A 27,780-nucleotide genomic window follows, 5' to 3' on the forward strand; every position below is an offset into this window, starting at 1 on the left:
GATATTAATGTCTAACTTCAATTAATCCACAAAAATACTTATAATTTACATACAATAAATTCACTTTATAAAGAAAAAAATAAATAAATGAAAAAGTGTACCAATTTGCATAAGATAAATGAAACTAATATTTACCAATGAAATTTCTTATTAATATTTACCATACACTGGTTAAAATTTAACCAATCAAATGTAAGTGATAGTTTTCAACCATTCATAAATATCATTATTAAAAAATAATTAATTCACCTTCAATTATTCATCATTGATTCTTAGTTATTATTATAATTTTCAATTTATATCATTCATAAATAAACAAACAATGAAAATCTTAAACTGAATTAATTAATTTAATTTTTTTTAAAAAGAAAACAAAAACAAAATGTATAAATAAATGTATATGGATATAATAGTAAACTTTTTAAATGCAAAAGACATATCTCATGGAAATAACTATGATAATTTTGATCAAATTTACTTCTGCCGAATTAAAAGATCATATAATACTTTGGGATGCAAGTAATTGGAGGTAAGTTGAAGTAGTTTTATTCATCTAAATATTTATATATATATATATATATATATATAGATTAAAGAATCTAATCTTTACTAGACTGAAGGCCCTGGGTTCGAACCTCGCGAGCTGGATCGTGGATGCGCACTGCTGAGGAGTCCCACAATAGGATGAAACGGCCTTTCAGTGCTTCCAGGTTTTCAATGGTGGTCTAACATCAATCGGTTCATGATCTCAATCGAAAAACTTAACAATCTCCACAACCCCTAAACTGATATATTGATTGTAAAGAGAACTATGAAACTGAATAGTAATAACAGTTGTTTTTTATTTCATAATGCAAAATAGCAGTTACTTACTTACGCCTATTACTCTCAATGAGGCATAAGCAGTAGTTCAGTTTATTTGTTACACCCAAGAAATCTATTTTTACAATCATTTTGTTGCATTTTAATAAACATTAGGGGATATTCCACATAATAAGAATCATAAGATAGAATTGACAGTAAAGGTAAATGTTTTATATCTTGTTTCAAGTTAAGTTATTGTCAGCAAATACTATTTCTCATTCGTTTCCTGTATCCTTCTAATTTTAAGTTGCATTGGATAATGTGTAATCAATGCTAATACTGTGAATAATCAGTTTATAACGAAATTTATTCAGTTTTTAAAAACATCTGAAATTGTAAAATCAACTTTTTTTCTTAAATTTAAAGTATATATGAAGATATTTTTGTTATATGTTGGTATTATTTGAGATAGTATTGATGGTAAGCGACCTTGTGTCTTAGTTTTAGATTTCTTAATAGCATCCACTTTAAAGAGACGTACGAAAGAATTTTACGGCTTCATGTGGACATCAGTAGCTTGAAACCAATAAATTTATTTCCAGAACACTGAATGAATGAGTTTTCATAATTTTGTTCGAGTTACCTTATAATAACAAATTATATTTCAATGAAAAGTTATCCAGTGACAGTCATTTGTTCATAATTTTCATTCTGAGAGTTGATTTATTCATATAAAATATTTTGAAGTTACTGGATAATATGCATGTGTGAGCATATTTTAAATATTATGCTCCTGTAATTTAATAAGAACTAAAGTTGTAAGCACAGTCGATTTAATCACTCCAGTGGCATAGTGCCAAAATAACTCATTTAAATATGAAATAAATAAGAGTGGTACAAACAATCATCTATTCTACAATTTAATACTCAAACTGATGCAACCGCAAATATACAATAGAGTTAAAATAATAGTCCATGTTTTTAACAGTTGAATTTATGAGTGGATCTAAGCTAGATCACCATTGAAAACTTCGTGGTCCAACTTGAATCAACTCATGAATACAACTGTTAAAATTACTGCAATCTCCACAAATCCCCATTCTGATAATCCATCATTTGTTTTCTGATAATAATGGTGTCAAACGACTAAAAAATCAGTTGAGGGAATGGCTATCAAAACATGATAAAATAGATTGAAATTAAATTCATGTCAGAAATGGAATGCAAACAACAATTATATTATTAAATGAGGGAAGAAGGTGACACAAGATAGTATGTGAAATCTAGAGTTAAAAAATATGGTTAAAGAATCAATTTTATACGTTCCATTAGTTTATATAGTTCGGGCACTTTTAGATGTACAGCAAATAAAATAAAAACATACTAAAATGGTCAGATTCATGACTATGCCCTTTAGAAATATTGATAAACATAGGACTAATGAAAAATAAAACCTCGAATTTAATGTACATAATATTCTTGTTACGGAGTTGGAAATCTTCCTTCTTTAGGCCATCTGCTAAGATCCAAAATCTAAAACAAATGAAATTAATAGAAGTATATTTTAATAGAAAGATAAGTATTTATCGGTATATATGCTACTGCATCAGCTAAAAATTAATGTGAATCATGTATAAACATTGCAAATAACTGAACTTCAATTATTCTCCTGTAATCAAAGTTGTTTAAGATATTCGGGAGTACGGAAGTCCATGATGATTTTCTTTATTTATATACTATTCATTATAATTTCTACAACCAAATCAACCTTACTTATTTACGTTTCTGCAAATGACTTAGGTTCACTTTAAAATGTAAGACACGAAGAATTCGTCTTTCTTAATATGACACTTCAGTATTTTCATGAATTACATTACACTATTACGCATACAATGATTACCCTTACTGAGAAAAAGCAAAGAAACTGCAGTAAAAGAATATTAAACAGTTTTTATTTCTTTAGAGATCATTTTTTATGCTCAGTGAACAAAATGTTATTCAGACAGTAGATTTATAAACTGTTTAGAAGAGGGAAAAAAAGGATTCAAAAATAATCAATCAACGAAACATAAAGATGTGTATAAAAATACGACGATGAACACAAAATTATCAGACTGAAACACAAAATGTGTATTAAGGTCAAACATATATGTATATTATCAGGAGTTTTGTGGAGTTATCATTAATTTTGTAGTTTAATTCATGAGTCATTCGAAGCCAGACCACCATGGAAAACCTGGAAGCACTGGATGGCCGTTTTGTTCTAGCTTCAATTGACTCATAAATTCAACTATTAAATCACTGAAATCTTTACAAAACACCTAGCTTCAAGAGGTATCTTCTTGAGTTCTACGGAGAAGCAATGACCAGTGGAGTTCAACCGGGTATGTTGTGAGATAGTAAATCGCTGGTGACAATGGTGAACGGTGACTCAATCTCGTGGATTAGTTGAAGTTAGACATTAACACCGTTGGATGCCAGCCCAAAGGTTTAGAGGTTAAGCGTTCGAGCGCAGGACCAATAGGTCCTGGGTTCGAACCTCTCAAGGCAGGATCGTGGATGCGCACTGCTAAGAAGATCCACAATAAGACGAAACGGCCATCCAGTGGTTTCAGGTTCTCCATGGTGGTCTAACTTCAATTGACTCATGAATTCAAATATATGTATATCCTCATTAATTTCAGGTAGTTTTCAATGTTTCAGACTGTATGTTTCAAATATATGCAGGAACTGAAATGTGATATTTGTTCGCGAATGTTTAAAAATAAAAAAAACTAAATATTTTATAAATTATTTTCTCATGATGAAAGTAATCTATATTCACTAAATTCAAAGAAGAAATGTTACAGCATTCTTTTTCGTATTACGCAATACACAATTATTATTCACCGATATCGTCAATTTCTCATGGAGATTTAAATACATCAAAATGTACAAATATTAGCAATTACTAGATTTAATTTATTATGTCCAAAAAATTCTAAAGTATTTACCCTAGTTACTGCGAATGTAAACTTCAATAATCACCATGTAACTAAACAATTGTTACATACAAGAGCTAATCCAAAATGTCATCGAATTAAAACAAAAAAATTTCTATTATACTGATAAATAAATGTCATGCCGATTCGTTTTACTGATAAGATAAATGAATCGTTGATGGTTTATTCATACATGAGATTTTTTTAATGATTTGACTGAATTAATAAATGAAGTAACCGACCATCACTCAGTCATCTTCAGTTGATAGAAATTTTACTTTATGTTTATGAAGTCTCGACAAAATTTCGTTTTATGTATTTTATTCTTTCCTAAGCGTACATTAACTGTATTGAGATTCTGTATTTATAACTGACTATATTATTTTTCTGCAGCGTATTGTCACCAGGCGATTCAGTGACTTTAATGAGGGCAGAAACTAAAGCCTTTGATGAATTAGTCCACGATCTATGTATCGTATGTCGCATAAAACATTCGGTGAGACTCTAATTTAGGGACGACTTTTGAACGAATCTTAAATGACCTTGACAATTATTAGCCAATCAGGAGACAGTTAGTATAAAGTGAAAATATATTATAAGAAAGTAATGAATTACAGTGCATATTCTACTTTTACATGATTTAAAAACTTGTTAAGGTTTGATAAGGGTTCAGAGGTTCTGAATTCATAATGCATATGGCATAGAAACTCGTCCATATGGTGAGGGGTTAGAGTTTATGTTTAGGGTTAGGGTGAGGGTTGTGGTTAGGGTTAGGGTTATGGTTAGGTTAGGGTTTAGTGTTAGGGTTAAGGTTAGGGTGGCGAGATTCTAATTTAGGGACGAGTGAATCAGAAGCGTTTGAGCGATTTCAAGTTCACGGAGCCAAGTTCAACACGTGATGCTAATATACGATCGGTTTACAACGGATTTTAGAGAAGAGGTGTTTATTGAGAGGCTACAACCTTAACCCCTAACCCTAACCACAACCCTCACCCTAACCCTAAACATAAACTCTAACCCCTCACCATATGGACGAGTTTCTATGCCATATGCATTATGAATTCAGAACCTCTGAACCCTTATCAAACCTTAACAAGTTTTTAAATCATGTAAAAGTAGAATATGCACTGTAATTCATTACTTTCTTATAATATATTTTCACTTTATACTAACTGTCTTCTGATTGGCTAATAATTGAAATTACTCAAACGCTTCTGATTGACTCGTCCCGAAAATAGAGTCTCGCCAAACATTCAAGTCACTGACAATACGCTACAGAATATCGAGAGAAATTACTCGATTTAAGTTTTTTTTTATGAATGTCTCAAGTCAAGCCTTTTTTCACGTCAATTTTTAAAATCTTTGCGCTCATGTAAACTTCCACCTTCTCTTAAAAATCTTCAACGCATCATAAATTTTCACATATTATTTTTAATTTATAAAGTTATAAATTGTTATTAGGTCGACTTTATGACATTTCAGGAGAACGTTTGTTCTCATGATGTCACTATAATTGAAACAAAAGTTTATTTAAATATAGATAAAATGAAATACTGAATGAATAACTAACCAAATAGTTTTCATATTCGTTTCTTTATGTTATTATTATAAAAATAATTACAGTTAATGTAATCATATGCATAGCAACATGTGAGGCTATTGAGCCTGAAGAGGTAATATTCCACATCAATCATATAAATATATATATTTATTTATCTTTTCCTGTTGTTTTTCAACACTAGATTACATAAATATAGAAATTTGGAAGAAAAGATTCAAATCTTATTTTCATTATTTTTAAGCTTATCTATTTAAATGTATTTTAGTTTGAACCCTATATTCTCATCAATATCCACATTGAGAAGCTGTAGTTAAAATGCGATGGAACAGCCTCGTATATGTCAGCTATATTTTACGAACTAAAGACTGTTGAGATAAAAGGATAGTTAAAGTTAAGATGTTTTGTATATAATAGGTATGTACCTTCAAAATCAGTGTCAAATGTTCTGTTCAACGTGGAAAGTAGACAACCATGTCCTTCGATAGTGAAGCACATAACTGAAGTGGAGCGCAGAGTTGACAGCAATACAGCCTCCAAAACGTTAAATATGGAGATTATCAAGAATGAATTCTTAGGTTTACAAAAACCCTGACTATTCATATATCTGAACACTCCTTATATGTATTAAAATAATTTGTTGTAACCCTGAATTTTCCCTGGTAATCTTTAAGTCATTTTATAGCCTAGGGTAATGTGATAATTTACTGTTCTTTTCATATAATGTTAATTTTATCTCTTCTTTATTTACAATTATTACTTCATTTACTTGGATCTTCATTTAATTGACATTTACTAATTTCACATAAAATGCCTTGATAAGTATATATGTAACTAAGATGTTTGAAATATATAGCGCAAATCTACGGAAATGGGAATACTGTTAAATCTGGATATATTCTAGCCAAAAAGATTCCTTTTAATAAAACCGTCCATCCTTCTCGAAAAGAAGACATCGAGGGAAGCTATAATCTTATCACGTTTCACTTCACTAGTGAATTCAATAACTAAATGAACTTTTTGACGATGTTTAATGGCTTTGTTTACTGATACAATTGACAAACAATTGGTTCGTCATTTACATTCCTAAAGTAGTATTCTAGCTTATTCCATATTTCATGTAATGGTCTGTTATGTAGTATGGCTGATAAAAATATTGTCTAATACGGAAAGATCTACGTACATTTCAGGTGAAATCAGACGTGTGTTATTTTGGAAATTTTAACCCTGTCGTTAGTTGTGGCCGTTTGGTGATTATTATTGCTCGTCAGATATAATCTTATAAATAGCTTCTAAATGTATTTTAGTCAATATGCATTTTATGTGATGCTCAGAGCTTTCCCGTTGATTACAGCAGTCAATCGGAATGCTCTTAAAACTTTCTAGTTCGACCTCTGTTGCGGTTCCGAAGTGTTATATATAGATAGATAGGTTTCCGAATTGGACATCAGCATAACCACGCTTACCGTAAAATATTAACCCTGGTGATAAAACCTTTCTTTCCTTCTATAGTCTAATAGCATTCGACATAGAGTTTTATTACTATTATTTATTGTCAATTAACCCGACAAAATATTGCTGTCACCTTTAATTTTATTCCTACGACTTATTTGACTTTTTTATATGATTATAGTCGGACACAACAACGAATTTTCCTAACGCTGACATAAATGACCTTTTCAATTATCGAATGACACATTTGGAATATAGTCGATGTAAAAGTACACCACTTTAACAAATAACATTGTTTAATTACTTATCCCTGTTATATTTTAATCACTGTAATAGGATGTTTATAGACGTATCCCTATACACAATGATGATTTTTTTTGATAAATTACTAATAATATACATAACTGAACAAGATGATCACTGGAAAATTCCCATTTTAATATTACAGAAATAAGACCGAAGAATATTTCTTCAAGTTCTACAACTAAATATCAAAATTAATCATCCCAAAACTGGCAATGTTTGAGACAAATACATCGATAGAAATTACGGAATCTGAATTTAGAGTCGTTTGTAAAGTAAAATTGTTAGTGTCGTTGAGATGACTGATATATGATTTTAACTTGAATAAACTTATATGTTAAACGGAATCGTAAGATTGCTGATTAGAATAAATATGGGTAAGATGGGATGAAAGATAATGAAATAATATCAAGTTAAAATAAATGTTTGGTCAACAATTACGTAATATGTCAGATGATATGAATTGGGTAAGAATTAGTAAGTCAGAGTGAGTGCTAATTTCATTCATCAAAACATTTGCAAGTGTTAAAATCATAATAAGATTTTTGAATATGTTTAAGCTATGAAAATACCAAGGAGAAATTCGTGTATTCATAACGCAAATTATGTTAACTAACTAGGCCACAAGCTATCCAAGAAAAGAACAGAGGGTTTTCAATTTAAATATCTATCGCTTTAGCCGTTTGAATGATTCGTAGTCATACCAATTTAGGCAGATAACTATTGACACAATATGTTATTGCTTCAAGTTAGCTGTGTCACTTATTTAACATCTATTGCTATTTACTAATTCTTACCCAACTCATATTAATTTACATATTACCTCATTCTTGACCAAATAGTTATTTTAACTTCACTATCTGTCACATTCCATCTTACCTATATTTATTACTATCAATAATCTTACAATTTCAAGTTAAGATCATATATCAGTTATATAACACTAACAATATGTTAGTTTCCTAATTCCACACAATCATATAGCCTAACTAATTTTCAGCTCAGGTCAAATTTAAAAATTATCAACTATATATTTATAATTCTCAATACCACCTATTTAATTCTTATCCTTTTTCTTATCTCATATTTTGTCTTGATTAATGTAAAATCTTTATTCAAGCTTTATTAATTATTAAATGTGATATGTTGCCTGTATTGATTTAGGAATGATTTTTCTGATTGCTTTCAGACAAAATATAATTTTCCTATTTTTAGTTATTGAAGAATTTCAACGATATATATATATATATATATTTATATAAGGATCAGAGGGGGTTTTGTGGACATTGTAGTAATTTCAATAGTTGAGATCAAGAGATATGTATATTGAGATATATATTCACTTTCTAGGAATAAACTTTATCCAATAATAAGTATTTATAATGCATCTACAAAACAGATGCCATCAGTGTGGAGATTCTAGAGATTTTTATTCACTATATTACCAAACACGTGAACGTAAAATGTATTCTAGATACATTCATTTTTTATTCCGATGTTCTATTGTATTACTCGACCAAATAATAGCCATTAACCTTATGATAATGTAACGAAATATTATATTTAGTATATTTAAAACATTAAGAATAATCACAAATATAATGAGAAAAAATAAAACCAACTCAATGGTTCGTACATGTTTCAAACGGTAAATTTGAGTTCCTGTAAATCATGTTAACAGTTTTTTTTCTAAATATTCCAGGTTCAACGAAAATCAAAATGATATTTATGCTACTGAGGGTGACAATCTAATATTTATCTGTCCAAAAAATCGAACATTTTCTCAAAATCTCTATTGGGTATGTATTATACATTTAACAATATGAATATGTATTTGTATATTGTAATAATATGATTATTGTTTTCTTGATGTTATAACATAAGTGATAAATATTTTTGTATTTTTAACTTGTTGCATCATATATCTACAAATAAACATTGCTGGTTATCACTTGTGCAGAGAAAACTAGTCATAATAAGTCAATAAACATAGCTTGCTTTATATGTTGTTTTTGTATGATTTGCCAGATAAAATATACCGGTAAATCTATTCTTAACGATATTGTCTACAAATATGTTGACACTTCGGTTACATTATATCTATTGAGTAGTTCTGCTTTATTAGTGAGATAATTAATGTGGACGAGTCTATAGTTAGTTATATAATATCCAAATATAAAATGAGAATTAATTAGCAACAATTTTATAAGAAGTTTACTTATTTGTTAATAAAGCTTCCAGCTTAATTTCGTTAATTATAAACATTTTAATAACTTCCTTTTAATTACAAAATTGCTTTTCATACTCAATCAAATTATGTTAAAAGGGATATGTCTTATGTAATAAGTGTTGTTTTCATCTGTAACAAAGTTTAAATGATAGTTCTCCTATTGGCAACTGCAATTTATTCAACTTGTTATTTAATAAAAGACTTTAATATTTTATTATTGATTATCATTAGCTCAGCTAATAAAGGATTACGTTTAAAAGAAACAAAACTTATTTGTTTAACACAATTTGACTCTTAGGATAGTACATATTATTTCGTGTAACGAAGAATAAGGATCAGGACACATGGGCCAACTGTATTACTTATTTTTAATAAGTTTTATGTTTATTTGGCATGGAATAATACAGACTAATATAATGTGAATGTGAATAGTTAGTTTTGTTCGTAAATCGAGAGATGATAAATGAATATCATTGTTAACCATCCAACTGATGTATACATTGTTGATAATCTTCAGGTTATTATTGAATTTTTACTTGAATATAATTTGGTCCAACAATGTTTATAGATATTTAAACACTGTTTACTTAATCTGTTCAAGCATTAGTATCCAAGTGTTATTTCTTTATATTTTGCATATTTATTCATATGAATAGACAGATGATCCACGTGTACAATTAAAATGTAATAAAACATTACCTATTAAAGTTATTAAACTTTTGGATTGTTTTGGAAACAAGTCAGTTACAGAATTCGTTCTTAAAGTTAGCCGTTTCCCAGAAATCGCATCACTACCAAGTTTTCATTCAGAAATTCCTGTTTATTTCGTAGGTGAGTATAAAATTTTTAATATGATTTTTAATTCAGTAAACATAATCATTATTAGTACGGTTTGCATTCTTAAATAATGTCGCAGATATTTATGAGAAATGTAGACTATACTCTATAGAAACGCTAGTTTCTATTCGTTTTGTTTTATATCTAAACGCAGATCTTCATGAGTTATAAGATATAACACAATACTATGGCACAAAACCAATAACTGTACATTGATTCTTAAACTATTTGATTAGGCAATATTTGAAGATTCTTTGAATAAAGTGTTTTCATTTATCGAACCACTAATGTAATGATATCTATGTTTTTATAAATTCATTTCATTTTCATAGAGGGATTTTGTGGATATTATAGTGATTTAATACTTGAATTCATGAGTCAATTGAAGCTAGATCACCAGTACTTCCAGCTATTTTATGTTGGTGTACCTACATGCTGGAGTTGATTTTCACTCAGAGACTCGAATCAAGTGACGTTCACCTTAAACTCTATTGCGTCATCCACCTAGCTAGTGATTTTAGACGGCTATTGGCCTATGAAATGGGGCGGATTTTAAATTATATGTATGTATTATTTTGAAGTGAATAGTGGCGGGTCTGTGTCCTGGAGTAAATATCATTTCTGAGGTGCAGATACATTCATCTGGTGAGTCTGAAATAAAATGAAAAGCGTATCATGAACTACACTGCTAGTTATCATCTATATCAACTTGAAAATGCCTGTGACTTAATGACTACATTGATACAATCGGCAGAAGATGTACCTGCATCAGAAGAGACTGACAAATTGCAGTCGTAAATATAGATGGGATGATTTAAACAACCAAAACTTATAAATTATACTCAACTGATAAATTTGATTCTATGTCAAAACATTTGTAGAGTTACACGCTGAAAGTAAATATGTCTGTTGCTATAAAAATTCATAGGAAAGTGGTGAATCTCAAAAACTTTGATCTAAACAATGTGACTAGTTGACAATTTTTTAAATGTTATAGATTCCGAATTAGTGAAAAAACTGATCAGGCGTCCTGACATATTGCGCTTATTATATTTGGTAAAAAGTGTCTAGTCAAAGTTTTATACACTAAATGTTTTAGAGAACATTAAAAATACTAACAATCAACTAAACAAGCATTCAAATAATTGCTGAGGTTAGATGAAATCAACTGTTATTCTAAAGATTCAATTTCGCTCGACCAGTTGATTACACTGAAAATTTATTACGCTCATAATTTACAAAGTGTGAAGTGACAAGATTTAAAATACAATGCCTCTATAATGCAGCTAATCTATGCATACTATGCAAAAATGAACAATATCCCAATTGCCTTAAAAATGTTATCACTGTATTATACAATAGTATTAAAAAGTTTAGGTGAAATATTAATAGTCGAAAGACCACATACTATGACTAGAATGCAAATGTCGACAACAGTACACACTGTTTATTATTTTATTCAGTTTGTATGAAACAGTAAAGTATATAAAACTATTTTAGTTACCCTTTCTACGAAAAGAGAAATATTTGGGTGGTATTTAAAATTTGTTTTGTCTTAGTCTCATCAAACACTAAACTCTTCTCTCTGACATTTTAGCATTACCTCGTATAATGGCTATACTATATCATAACATTTTACTCATCTATGAATATGTTTCGACTGTTATGCATGAATTATCTCTTTTCAGAATTAATGTTTGTAATTTTACAAACCATGATTATAAACTGATTTTCTACATTTTGTTCAGTCTAGTTCATCGCAATGTCTAAATTATTTTATTTTCTTCTATTGTCCGATTTTTGTTATAAGTTCGATATGTAGACAATGGAGAAGTAGACATACAAAAGTCTGTATAACTTGCTAGTCGAAATAAAAGAATATTGTTTTTTCTGTCAAGTCATTTGAACTTTTGTTACTACTAATGCTATATAATTGCACAGTTGAATATTCTTTTATGAATTATGAGTCTCCATGTTCAACACTGAATACCCCATACGTTTATTTAGAATTCAAAGTGCTACCCGAAGTAAAGAGATTATGGTATTAGTTATGTAGATATTTGTGCTTGTATACGAATAGTTAATAATGTTGTTCTAAGTGTATAAGTCACACAAAATGTGGTTAGTACAATTTTTAAGATGAACGATGCTTGCTTCATTGTTGATTGAAAAAAAACTTATAGTTTACAGTCATAATTGTCAGGTGAACGCTGTTATGTTTCACAAATACAGTACCAAACTAAAATCAGTTTAACAGGCAGTTTTGTGAAAATTCCTTATATTGACGTCAGCTGAGCAACAAATTATCGCATAAACTTCACACACATACATACATATATATACAGCTATAAAATTCAATTAGAAACCCATGAATAACTATATTTTAAGTGACAGAATAAATTTAGCGAATAGCCTTCGATTTACTCTGGTTATGTAGCCACATATCAGAATGCTATTTTTTATATCAACAAGATTCTGGATTATTTATGTGCCTATCACATTTAAGTATCCAACAAAAGATGACCAATCATCATAAACCTCTTAAAAAAAAGACCCAATAGATAAAAACTAAAAAAGTTTAGGTACAATGTAACAATAATGAATGTAAATAAACAATGTATAACCAGACATAACATTTAATAAAAACAGGGTATTATAGTTCATTTTTTTAGAAGATAATATGAGATTCATCTGCATTTCTTATCAGGAATTGACATTTCTTTGGTTCAGATTCCAACTTCTTTTTTAGTTAATAAAATCTCTAAATATTTATTTTGTAATTTAATAGCTCAGTCTGTGATATGTCAACAGAATAATTTTCGTTTAAGCGTTAAACTAGTGTCTGGTAATAAGACAGATATTACCAATCACATTGTTACTACTGAAGAAATGCAGACAAAGAAACATTCCAGAAAATGTAAGTTGAGTTTAATTACACCATTATAGAATTTAATGGAGTGAAGATTTTGTTACATCTACATTTGATTAGTCCTATTAAACCATAAAATATATCGATTGAACGTGTTTTCTTGTGCTTATAAGCGTTATTTGTAAATTTTTCAATCGATTTTCTATGTTGTATATTTTTAACACGTAAATGTTCAAGTAAAATCTACAATATAAATGTTACCATTCTATTGTTAATATGTCTTTGACATTCATGAGTACTTACTTACGCCTGTTTCTCTAAATGGAGCATAGGCCACCGACCAGTATTCGCCAACCCACTCTGTCTTGGGCCTTTCTTTCCAGTTTTGTCCAATTTTTGTTCATTTTTCTCATGTCTATCTCTATTTCTCGGCATAATGTGTTCTTTGGTCTTTCTCTCCTCCTTTGGCCATGAGGATTCCATATGAGGGCTTGTCTTGTGACGCAGTTGGGTGCTTTCCTCCACATGTGTCCTATCCAATTCCAGCGCTTCCTCCTGATTTCTTCCTCCTCTGAGATCTGGTTTATTATCTCCAACACTAGGTCGTTGCTGATAGTGTCTGGCCAACAGATCCGAAGGATTTTATGTAGACAACTGTTAATAAACACCTGTATCTTCTGGATGATGACTTTCTTACTTCTCCAGGTCCCCACCCCATACAGTAGAACTGTCTTGACATTTGTGTTGAAAATGCTGACTATGGTGTTGGTTGACAAGTGTTTTGATTTCCAGATATTCTCCAATTGTAGACATACTGCTCTTACTTTTCCGATCTGCGCCTTCACATCCAGATCGGATCCACCATCTTCATCAATGATGCTACCCAAGTATGTAAGGCTTTTTACATCTTTCAAATCTTCTCCGTCAATTGTTATTGGATTGGTGCATGTTGTGTTGTATTGAAGAATTTTGCTTTTCCCTTTGTGTATACTGAGACCTACTGCTGCTGAGGCTGCTGCCACACTGTTCGTCTTCTCCTGCATTTGTTGTTGCGTTTGGGATAGAAGGGTCAGATCATCTGCGAAGTCTAGATCGTCCAACTGCATCCTAGATGTCCATTGTATCCCGTGCTTCTCTTCAGATGTTGACGTCTTCATGATCCAGTCGATCACCAGGAGAAAGAGAAAGGGTGAGAGTAAGCAACCTTGCCAACCTTTTCAGTTAAATCCATCATATGAGTTCTGTATGATATTGACTATCTTCTGAGGCACGCCGTAGTGTCGAAGAAGTTTCCATAGTGTTGTTCTGTCCACGCTATCAAATGCCTTTTCGTAGTCAATGAAGTTGATGTAGAGTGATGAATTCCATTCAATTGATTGTTCCACAATGATCGTAGTGTTGCGATTTGGCCTGTACACGATCGATCCTTACGGAATCCTGCCTGCTGGTCTCGAAGTTCGGCGTCTACGCAGTCCTTCATCCTGTTTAACAATACCCTGTTGAAAACTTCTCCCGGTATTGAGAGAAGAGTGGTGCCACACTTGCTGAGATCGCCTTTCTTGGTATTTCGACCAGAAGTCCTTCTTTCCAGTTTCTTGGTACTCGTTCTTCATCCTAAATCTTATTGAAGAGAATGTGGAGTATCCTTGCAGTCAACGCTATGTCTGCTTTCAGTGACTCTGCTGGAATGTTGTCTGGTCCTGCCGCTTTGCTGCTCTTGATTTGTCTGATGGCCGTGTTGATTTCTTGAATTGTTGGTGGGCCAACATCGATTGGGAGGTCCGTGAGTGCTGCTTCGATGTTAGATGGGTTCAGCGGAGCTGGTCGATTCAAGAGTTCTTTGAAGTGTTCTAACCACCTGTTTCGTTGTTCTTCAGTGTTGGCGATTACCTTGTCTTCCTTGCTTTTCACTGATCGTTCTGGTTTACGGTGATTTCCAGACAGTATCTTTGTTGTGTCATACAGTTCTCTCATGTTCCTTTCACTTGCAGCCTTTTCTGCCGTCATTGCTAAATCTTCCACATATTTACGTTTGTCAGTTCTGATGCTCTTCTTCAATTGTTTGTTTACTTCTGTGTATTCAGCTTGTGCCTTGGATTTCTCTGCTCTTGTTCGACTGGTATTGATTGCTGCTTTCTTGTTCCTCCTTTCTTGAATCTTATCCATTGTATCGACAGTGATCCGTTCCTTGTGGTGGTGCTTCTTGTGACCCAGAACCTCATAACATGTTGAAGTGATTGCCTCTTTGATCCCTTTCCAGTTGCTCTCCATAGTAGTTCCAAGTAGTTCCATTTAGTGGATCATGAAAGGCCTGGAACTTATTGCTGAAGACTATCTTGAATTTGTTGAGTTTGTCAGTATCCTGAAGAAAGGCCGTATTGAACTATTGTGATATTGTCCGCCCTGTTGTCCAGCGCTTCTTGAGTTTCAATTTCATCTTGGCGACCAGCAAGTGATGATCTGATGCTATATCAGCTCCTCTCTTGGTTCTCACGTCTTCCATCGTCCTCCTGAACGTTTTGTTGATGCAGATATGGTCGATTTGGTTTTGCGTGGTGTGATCCGGTGAAGTCCATGTGCTTTTGTGTATGCGTTTATGTGGGAATATGGTGCCGCCTATGACCAGCTTATTGAAGGCGCATAGGTTTGCAAATCTCTCACCATTTTCGTTACTTTCTCCCAGTCCGTGTCGTCCCATGATGTCTTCATATCCAGTGTTGTCCTTCCCAACCTTGGCGTTGAAATCTCCCATCAGAATGGTCAGGTCCTTTGTTGGGCACTTCTCGACGATTGACTGCAGCCTATTGTTGCACTGATCTTTAGCGTCTTCATTGTAGTCGTCGGTAGGCACATAGCATTGGATGATGTTCATTGAAATGCCCTCCTTCTTTGTTTTGAAGGAGGCTTTGATGATCCTTGGTCTATGAGATTCCCATCTTATAAGCGCATTTTGTGCTTGTTTGGACAGCATCAATGCAACTCCTTGTGTATGTGGGGCATTTTCTTCTTCATGGACGGAGTATAACAGGAGCTTTTCTGAAGCTAGTCGTTGTTGTTCAACTTGCGTTCAGTGTGTTTCACTGATCCCAAGAACTTCTAGGTTGTATCTCCTCATTTCTGCAGCAATTTTGAAGACTCTTCCGGTCTCCCACATTGTACGAGTATTTCATGTACCTAAATAAATAGTTGCTCTGGTTGTCAAAGGGGCATAGGCCTCGTGACTTCCGAAGGAACTCGGCTTCCATCATAAGGCCCTGACTCCCAGGGCAGAGTTTAAATAATTTTTTCTGGTTAGCGTTTTTTTAGTGAGTTAGTTTTCTACGGGGTGGTGTCGCTAACCCCATGCCCAACCCTCCTCTTTTATCCGGGCTTAGGACCGGCAGTAGCCTCCGGAGGGAATACAGGAGAAGTTACCTTTGTATACATTTTTCATCTTACTAGAAGCCACGGCGGTTTAAATAGTCTGGAGCCAAATAAAAAATTACTGAAATAATATATTTTCCCAAGTTGCTTTCACGAATTACGATACTGCAAGTATTTAAGCTTTTTAGAAAGCCCCTTTATAATGAACCACCAAAGTATATTCGCTTATAAAATATTTATTCATATTACGTTATTGTATAAAGTGTACTCATTTGTCATGCTTTATTTGAGGATGATTAAGTAAACCCCATAAATAAATGAGCTATATAATGAATTATTTAAGAGACAGGCTTATAAAATAAAATGAAATCAAACTTAAGTCATAATAATTCACTTGGTGATCTACTATTATCTTATCGATAAATTTGATATGAAGTAATAAACTTTTCTCAAATTTTTCACAAATTTTGATTTTAATTTTATAGGAATTAAGTTACCATCGTAATTCAATGGTTAAGTTTACATTCATTGGCCAAAGAAGGCTTGTGAAAATGCCTCGTGACAGAAGTGTTTATGTAATCATTTATTATTTTGTATGAATATTAGAGTTATTGAAAGCACTGAATGATGTTCCACAATAAATACACCTGTATCGAAAAAACATAATTTTCAGTATGGTGTACTTCATAATTTATTGTTATTCTTATTAGAAAAGGATCATAAAATATACTGGATTGATATTTATTACAAGCTGGCTCTTGTAAGAGAGGTATATCATTGATCATGATAAAACTGGTGACTTTACTGAGTTTCGAACCAATGTCACCTTTCATCAAAGTAAGAAATAAGACTTAATTCTCCCAAACCTTTAAGTGTGACACTTTGACGAGTGATAATTGATAAATAATCACCATATACCAAAACATAATGAATGAGTTGTCGAGCCATCTAGATGAGTAAGCATATTTTCTGTGTTCAATAAAACTAGATGAATGTTTTTTTTTACGAATCACTGACCAATGGAATTCAACACATTTTTTACTGAGTTTCTTTTTTACTAGACTTTTGTACATTGAATCAGTTTTTTTCTTCTTTCTATTATTCATTAGTTGATTTATTCTCAAATATATCAATTTCTCCTCAATTAAAAACAACACAAATTCATTATCCTGTAAATGATTCATCAAATCTATTCTGGAATCAAGAATATAATACAAAACAAAACTTAAATTGGATTGAATATAAAATTTTACTTTTACCAGCTACATTAGCATTTTTTACATTAATCAGTATACAAATTATTTTATGTGGATTATGGTTTTCTAATTCAATTATTCAAAAATTAATGAAGTGCTTTAAAAAACATAAATATAAACATTATAATCTACAATTACAAACAAATGACATTTATAATAATTATCAAATAGATAAAGATTTAAATAGATCTCATTCAATTCAATCAAATGATAAAACATTTAAATTACCGATTCCTAAATATGAAACAAAATCGAATGTCAATTTATGTTGTCAATCAAAACCTTCATTACTCATAAATAAATATAATTTGAATAATATAGAAAAACAACAAAATTCTATCAATTCTCATTGGTTATTACATTTTAATCAATTCGATAATGATATATCATTCTATAAATTTAATGATCAACAATCTGAACCAAATGTATTCAGATCAAATAAGCCGGAGAAATTATTATTTAATTTTCAAAAGAATTTAATTCATCAAACTATTCCAGATACATCAACTATTCTATGTAATTGTATCAATCAATCAAATAATATGAAACTAAGACAAAATCAAGAATTATTAATTCCTGTATCCATTTATTTAAATAAAAATATAATGAAAGATTGAAATTCTTTATTTTTAAAAAATTTAGTTTTTAAAAAGAAAAACAAACGACTTCTCTTTGAAGCATTTCCGAGTGTATTAAGTAGAGAATGATCATTTCACTCCTTTACATATTTATCCATTATTGATCTTTTATAACAAAATTATCCATTTATATAATACTCTATTTACTGAAACAGAGAAGATAAGATTAAGATTGAAATATTGATTTCAGTTTCTCTCCTAAATATTTTTGAAAAAAAACATTTGGTACTTTTGAAAACAATTTTATTTCTTATTGTATATACTACTTATTTCAGTAGAATCAAAGTGATCTAACAAATAGAATACACTTCATTTAATTCAATGTATTCCTGTAAGAAAAAAAGAATAGACAAATCAGTTTATTGATTACCAATGCTTATTTGTATGATAATTTATTATTTGACATGAATGAATATTATGTAAATCAAATCAAAACAAAATAAATGAAACAAATCATATTTCATATTATTATTAATTTCAATTATATTCTCATCTTTCTTTTTAGTTGTTTGGTTGTTGATATTGTTCTCCTATTTGTAATAAGTAGTTGCTAGATTGCAACAAAACGAAAAAAAAACAAAAAAAACTTGAACTTCTTAACAAATGAATTATTTCTGATTAAATGTCATTTATAATCTGTATAGTATAAAAGTTCATGATAAGTTTAAGCGAAAAAATAAAAATAATATTCTCTTTCATGACAATGTAAATGATGTACAGAATGAAAGAAAGAAAAAAAAACCTCCATAAGGATATAAATTAAAAGCAAATATATTAATTTGATAATCATTCCAGTTTGATATTGTTTTTATAATTTATGGGAAGGAAGAAAAAATGTTACTAAGTAGAATTATTGATTTTATCAAATTTCTTTTCATTTTTCTTTAGAAAATATTTTAATTACTTGGAGAAAAATCAATAATTCAATATGATTGATTATTATATGTTTGATTAAATCTATATTTGAACTATAATATTGGCAATATTGTAAAACACAACAATAGATAGTAAGAATGTATGTAACATGAGAATTTACAAAGTACTTAAATCATACATTATACATAGTCATTATTCTTCTATTTTTCTTTTTTCCGGTGTGTTCCGCCATCTGAATTGTATTCTCGTCTGATCATCAAATGTTCAGCAAACAACATGTTTTCAATCTATTGAAACTCTTCATTCTGTTTGACGTTACATTCGCCTATACAATACTTAGACATAATTTTGTGAGTAAAGTCCACTATGACATGATTACATTATTATTGAAATTTCGGTTGACAAAGAATAATAGCACCTAAAGCAATCAATGACTAAATCTTAATTCATCGTAAGATAAAATTGTAAAATACTTTAAATCAATTATATTAAAATGTAGTTAAATGAATTAAAACGTTTGTTGATTATTGTTTTCAATTAATAGGTAATTCCCATTTAAACATTAAAACACAAAGTTCAGCGAAATGATCTCTTTTCAACAAATTTATTATCAAGCTGTACAATCGTATATGTATGAAAATCTTTTTTCCTAAAGTACTAGTTCCGCGAGGAAATGTGAACAAGGAATAACCAAGATGATGTAATAGAGTGATTATAATACTAGATTACGTAACAATGACAATACACTTAATAAGTTAGTAACGAATTATAACGTGAATGTAGTAAGACAACCAAAATGTTTTTTATTCAATAGGTGAAATCATGAGTCAATTGAAGCTAGACCATTGAAAACATGAAAGCACTGGACGGCTGTTTCGTTCTAGCTTCGACTGACTCGTGAATTCAACTATCAAATTACTATAATATCCAAAAAAGCCCTCTCTGATTAAAATGTTTTGTTACAATAATTAAAGGTCATTAAAGATCATAGAGATGTAAACAATAAGTAAAGTGATATCATGAGCAATTATGAATAAAATAATGAGAATATGAGACATAAATAAAGGGAGAAATGCAGTAATCATAATAATTAGGGCCAAGGTAATGATAACGATAGGACATACTTCTTTTAAACGCATAGTTCTTGCTTGAGCTCATCGATGGTAAGAGCTTCGGCTATATTTAGGAGTTGGATACAAAGAAATCAAAGTAGACTTGGATTAATCGGATATAAAACCTTGAAATCAAACTGTTGGTTATTTCAAGTATGGAACTCCCAACTGCTTTCCTTATTACGTGTATTGTTATTATTCGTATTGCGTAATCTAGTATTATAATCACTCTATTACATCATCTTGGTTATTCCTTGTTCACATTTCCTCACGGAACTAGTACTTTAACACAAAGGTTTTCATATATATATCATTGGAAAACTTGATAATAAATTCGTTGAAAGGAGATCATTCCACTTCACTTCGTGTTTTTAATATTATGTTTTCATTTCGATTGAATTCATGTCTCAAGTCAAACATTAAGTTTAAAATGAATAAAGCGTCATTTTAAATGTATAAGTTTGTATTGTCACATATTATTCGCTTAGACTGTGCGTCCTTTTATTTGACCAATTTTAAAGATAGGTGACACGTATTACAGTACTATTTGTTATTAGATATTTATTCATATACTTAAACAGCTTTAACAGTGCACGCATATCCATATGCACATATATGTAAATACTCATATATACTTGTCGATTTTACTTCACTAGATAGGTTTACTGTTTTATTCAACACATAAATATAAGGTTACTCATTTCGCAAAATATGTTCGCTTTTAATTCCACTCAATCATTCATGAACTAATCAACTCACTCTTCCTATACGTTTGGTTTCATTTTAAGATTACCACGTTTAAAATATCGTCGTCTACTACTTCGTGTCATGAATGTTTTGGTAATACAGTGGTACCGATCGTAATGAGTGTAAAACGTAATGAATCTCCAAAAACATAGAGTCATAACTTCTAGTAGTTTCAGTTTCAAAGCAAATAACTGATGAACCAAGGTTCAATATATAGTTACCAAACAGCTAAAATTTATCATTTCGTGTGATATAAAATGTGGTCAGCTTTTTCCAGAATATTTATTTAATTAATATTTTCCAAATGCATTCGACAAATTATTTTTTAAAATTTTGTTTTAACAATTGCTTTCGGGTAGTTTGTACTATTGGAAAAGGCTTTTAACAAGGATTGCAATTAGCACAGAAATCAAAAATCAAGTAAACGTGGTCAACTTTTTCATTTCAGGACATAACTCATTAAAAGTCCATACAAATAAACATAAGTGGGGTCAAGCCTAGAGATGACACAATAGATGAATTTTTGTAAACCATCTATTTTGCTATAAAAGGTATAGCTGCTTATCACTTACTTCCCAGACGAACTATTATGATAGCCAGATACAAAGTTGGCAAACAAAAAATATCACAACTGCATTTACAAAAAGGTTTGACTACATTCGAATTTAACAGTGAAAATATATCATCCTCTCAGTTTAAATTGAATATCTTTGGTTCCGTATCGCGTCCCATCGTTGATGCATTATGGTGGAATGTCTTAAAATTGGACAAAGCAATGGTTTAAATATTCTTAATAATCCTACAAATTTTTAAATAACGTTTTGTAAGAAAGTGTTTTTTTTGTTTGTCTTGGCGATATACTAAGATCACTACTTCACATTTTATATAGTGCAAATTGTGAACCATGGAAATAAATACAAATGATCTCAATTGATTCCAAAGTATTAACTACAACATTTAATGGTATAGTAGTGTATGCTACTTATATCTGTCGACATAAGTAGTATGTAAGACCAATCGGAAGCTCAAAACCTGGTAGCAGATGATTAAGAAAATCGAGTTGAAGAGAATGGAAAATAAAATAAAAATGAATTATGAAATGGAAGAATCATACAGAATGTAAAGAACAAATGATGGAAATATGCAAATGAAGTATTTAATGTATAATTCTCATATTTTACAAAAATATTCTGTAATTTTGTATTAAACTACATTACTTGTCCCTGCCTGTTTTCTCGTTCACTAGAATATTACTATTAATTAGTCATAGAATCAAAGTATATTTTTCCAAATGGAAAATATTCGTATCAAATTTATAAATAGGTGGATTGCTCATGAATTAAATGGATTTTTCTTAAGTTTTATACATTTAGTACCTATTATGTCCCGATAGGAATAATGAATGGTAACTTTTAGGATCCATTTATGGACCAATACTATACGTATATTTTTATTGAATAAATGTTAAATAAATAAACTCTACATATTCATGTCCCTCTTATTATGACCCTTATTTCTACCTATGAACTATTATTAACCGATTCACCATTCCTGAGTTATGTCCAGTCTATTAATTACAGTCTCCCACATTCACAGCCACATTTGGCCAAATCTTGTACAAATGTTGTTTCCTATTTTATGGTACTATGTCATCTGTTTATTTGGTATATAAACTCCGTAGGTTTGAAATAAATGGCTCATCTTGCAGAGGCTGAGAACGGTGTTCTGGACTTAACTAGGTGGGCTAAGCAGGAAGCGGGACCAATAAGGACTCTAGACTGCTCGTATGTGTTTTATGCATCATTGGTCCAAACGATAATTCACTGCTCTCTAATTGGCGGTATCATTACATACACATTACCAGGGCACACCGGCCACAAGTTATAACAATGCCCTCCAATCTTCATTATCCAATTCAAAGTATGGATAACATTAAATGATTCATCTTGTTATATATTCTAGATTTTATCTTCAATAAGATCATTAATCTTTAAACATTATTAACTCCCCAAATATATTTACTAATCAACATTTTCCTTTTTTTATGTTTATTCATTAAAATATTTTCTAGAAAGAATCACTACATTCAGTATTCAGATTAATTCAATGTTCTACATTAAGAGATTGCAATAAATTGATATACCATAATGTTATTTATTACTAATTCTTTATACATTTCTACATTTTTCTGTTTAAACAAATCACTTACAGAGTTAATGAATGTGCTTATGACTGAAAATAAATAGTTTATACTTAATTTTTTAGTTTACAGTTAATTTTATTTGAATAGAACTATAAATTGATTAGATGGAGCAAGAACAATAAGGTTTGCAAAATAAAATGAATTGATTCTACTTCATGACTATTCATCGGCTGCAAAAACAGCCTAAAATTACGACTATTGATATACGGATAGAGACAGTTATCCACTTCAGACAGTGGATGAAGGATTGTGCAAGATCATGGATCGATTAAAGTTTAACATTAACACTGTTGCATGCCGACTCATTTGTCTAGAAGTTAAGCGTCCGTGCAAGACCGAAGGTCTTGGGTTCGAATTCTACATGCTGGATCGTGGGCTGCACTGTTGAGGAGCCACATACCAGGACGAAATGGCCTTCAAGTTCTTTCAGGTTATCAATGGTGATTTAGCTTAGATCGATTCATGAATTACTACAATCACCATAAATCCCCATTCTGATAAAAATCATTTTTCTTTAAAATCAAAAATAACTATTTAAAGTGATTGACCATGATATATAATCGATAATTATTTAATGATATAGTTTTGGATTGGTCAATCTTAAGAAAAAAATGATTAGCAACATAGGAAATATCATTTCACGGGAATCGTTCACAATTATATGTTTATCAGAGTATTGAATTCACAGATTAATTACAAGGATAAATTTTATATAGTGAGAAAAGAAATTCTGAGGACTATAAATGTTTTTATAAAAACATTTCATTCTGTGATAATAAAATGAATAGGCTTCTAAAAATTAATAAACGGAAAATAGTTTACATAAAGGTTAAAATAAGTTTAATGTAGACATTTCAATACAAACCAAAATTTATGTCGTAGATATGACAAACGTGACGGCCTAGTTACCTCAACTAGTGTCTATATATTAGGTTGGTTAACAACGTTGATATGATAAACGTGACATCTATTACTATTAATCGACCAACCAGTGAATATATATCGTTAGCTTCTATCTTAAAGTTTATTTAGAGTATAGTTAACATTCAGAAAGGATAGAAGTTAATCATTGAGATCCAGAAGGTACCAACTAACTGTTGAAACATAGTTCTGAAGCCCCCACGTAGTATTCAGATACAACCTTACACTTGACCAAGTCCAGGCTTTTAATTACTGCTAGGGATATGATGTACATGTACCAATAATAAGCAAACTAAAAGTATATATTTCTAACTACAAGTGCATCACAGTATTGCTCATGGCCGGTAAGAGTAGAGGATATCCGTAGGTTACTAGTATTCGATCATAGGTGTCATCGAAATATTGCCCGTATATCCTGGGAACATCGAGTAAGTAATGCAGTTGTTAGAAAACGGGTACTAGGTAAGGATGGCAAATCAATTGATGACGTAGTGAAACTTCATCAGTTGAGATGGCTGGGACACGTGTTACGTATGCCCAACCACCGACTGCCTCGATGTGCGATGTTCAGTGGTATAGGAGTAGGTTGGAAGAAAGCCAAGGGTGGCCAGACCAAAACATGGCACAAGTCCATGAAGTCACTGACAAGTAGACTGAGTCATGTTGGTAGGTATAAACTACGTGGTTGGGGACCGCGAGATGATAGCAACCGATGGTTAGAGACCCTGAATGACATGGCTCAAAATCGTTTGCAATGGCGCAGGTGCATCCACTCTTTGTGTTCTCCCGAATTCTAATCTTTTGAATTCTTTATGTCCCTTTTTTCTTCTTTCCAAATTTATTTCACTGGATTATACTCCTTGAATAACATCTTCAAACCCAAATTTTTCCGATTACAGCTTGTAATTTTACTACATCTAGCACTACGGGATTTGAATCGACCACTGCATCTCTGTGCTAATGTGGTGTGGCAACTCGAACTGATGTACGTACATACGAAGTTCTACGTTGTTATTGACTGACTGACTGAGTATTGCTCAGCGAACTTTCACGGTATGTTTATAGTTAAGATTCTTGAGTCTTTCAGTTATTGTTTAAGTTTTACACTTCAGTAATTCTGTTCATTATCGCAGATATAATTGATTACTAGATCTCATTTTCATTTATGCAAAAGATATGTTTCATAATATTTACCTATAAATACACCCATACTGTTTAAGCTAATCATCAATTTTAAATTATAACAGGGCTAAAACTGACTCATATTTACTTTATCATAGGCTGGTATTCATTTATGTAAATAAATAATAACGAATGGAATAATTCTACAACAGTAAACAAAAGAATTCTTGAAATACTTTAAAAATATATTCTTATTCTAAATTGAACAGTCGAAGCACACTAATCATTACAGATCTACATTAGTCAGATATTTATTTTCGAATTACTTTGCACAAAAGTGTACAGTTCTACGAATTGAGATAATTCACCGATGACTGCATACACATGATTATAATTAAAGTTATGCTATAAGTCTATCAAATTATAACAAATAAATGACCGATTGAACATTTGTGAGGTTCAGCATCATTCGCAAATGAAGTAAAATATTGAAACATATCTACTAAGTTTTAATATCTACAGTACTGGCTCCATTTAATACAAATAGGTAAATAAATTTCTTACTTCAAACTATATTTTGGATAAATGATAATATTAATTTATTGATCAGATAAGCAATTCATAGGTAACTAAGTGACTTTCAAAAAACTGTTATTACGTAATATATTCTACACATTTTAAATGTTGTTTTTTGATATGATAACAATCATTTGTTACATGTACACACTTAAATAGCTTCTGATGAACTATCTATTAATAGAATAACTTTAAAATGAAAAATATAGTTATTCTAATTAACAATAAGGGTGTTTCTTTCAAAGATAGTATATATCTGAACGTTTTTATGGGATGCATATGGTTAAAATTTATGCTCTTAAAATTATATCTTAGAAAGCATTAATCTACATTATTTTCCTAACACATATTATGATAAGGCAGATTCTGTATATAATATATATTCTACAAGTAAAAGTATGGGGAAAGAACTAAAGTGTTTGTATACAGAAAAATGAAAATTAATTTTGAAGAAGATTGTATATTTTAGTTTTAAGGAAGATATGGACATGAAAATAAATGGAAGAATGTAGTAAATATACTTGCTCTCGATATGTTTTTATGCCATTGTCTTTTATCAGAATATAGATTTCTTGTGTATAGAAATACAGATGATTATGTTATATGTAGTGATTTGTATTATTATTATTATTATTATTATTACTATTGTGGACTGACTATTTAGTTGATGTGATCTATTTTATAAAACAAAATATTGAAGGTTTGTTTATCATAACTTCACCTAACTATAAACTCATGAACAGCACAATCAAATTTATCATAAATCAACATTAAAAATATTGACAAATAATCCTGAAGCAGATAGCCAGGCGAAACATTGAATTTAATTCAAATTCTACAGCAAGTCTATAATTTATGGATGGACCAATCAAGTATATGATAACAGGTCTTGGATTTTGGCATAAAATTCATTCATCCATTTGGTTAAATAAAGTTTTGGCATTATAGCTGATATCAGTTGGTGATGAAAACCGTAAATCTAATTCCTAACCTTAATCATCAACTGTGTATCATAATCATAATTCCTCACACTTATTTATAACCCTTATTTAACCATAGTATGTAGGTGAATATTCTCAAGTTCTTTGTTGTATCGCTCAAAGGTCATCCATAAATTATAGTTTCACCTATTTTACATAAATGTTCTTCGTCCTTAGGTCACCATAAGTGTTGATAAATGATATTACAATCCATAAAACTAATAGAAGTTTTTTTCATTCCATATCATAATAAATGAATTTTATGAAAAATTGGTACAACTAATATATCAATATCATCGGGAAAAAAAAATAAGATGAATTGATTGTTTCACCTCATACAACGAAAGCAACAGCAGAATTCATCTTAACTCTATTACTTTTCTAATTTTATCGTTAACATTTTTCATATTTTCCTCGCAAATTGTACAATTTGTTAATAATGATTTATAGTGTAAACAATTTCTTTTTTTCAAAAAAGGCAAGTTCCGTACCTATGAACTCTAAGAAGACTTTGTGTTTATTTCTCACAAAAACAAAAGAAAAGAAACATTACAAAATGAAAATGAATCTTTTTTTTGTCTAAAATAAAAGAGAAAAAGAAAAAGAAGTTAGTTGAAAAAGAATAAAAAATCAAAAATGAAATCTATCGTTTCATTTGCTGAACTAAACAATAAAGTCAGTTACCTAAATCATTATTTGATATTAACATATAAAATTTGAACTGATTTTCATATTCATAATCTTAGATCATTTTTATATTTATGATTGTACAATTTTGGAAGTGAACTTGTTTAAAATAATCTAAATAACTTGTCTAATGTTATTTGATTGAGATTATAATGCAAATATGAAATGTCATCAACATACATTTGGATAAGTTCATATATGAATGAATGTTTATTATTTTATTACAATAATGAAACAGTTAACTTTGTTTTACTAAGAGTCAATA

General features: G+C 30.4%; 1 protein-coding gene across 1 annotated transcript; it reads left to right on the plus strand.

The window, feature by feature from the left end:
- Positions 1–276: 276 nt before the first annotated feature.
- On the plus strand, positions 277–27,333 carry MS3_00006405 (uncharacterized protein). The gene is made up of 6 exons (XM_051214542.1): positions 277–529; positions 8,801–8,897; positions 9,985–10,159; positions 12,954–13,082; positions 17,507–19,618; positions 27,307–27,333. Exons 1-5 carry the CDS (start codon positions 426–428, stop codon positions 18,268–18,270), a joined length of 1,269 nt encoding a protein of 422 aa, XP_051073580.1. The 5' UTR covers positions 277–425; the 3' UTR covers positions 18,271–19,618; positions 27,307–27,333.
- The last annotated feature ends 447 nt before the right edge of the window (positions 27,334–27,780 follow it).

The sequence above is a fragment of the Schistosoma haematobium genome, chromosome 1 (genome assembly GCF_000699445.3).
Source record: "Schistosoma haematobium chromosome 1, whole genome shotgun sequence".
Taxonomy (NCBI): Eukaryota; Metazoa; Platyhelminthes; class Trematoda; order Strigeidida; family Schistosomatidae; genus Schistosoma; species Schistosoma haematobium.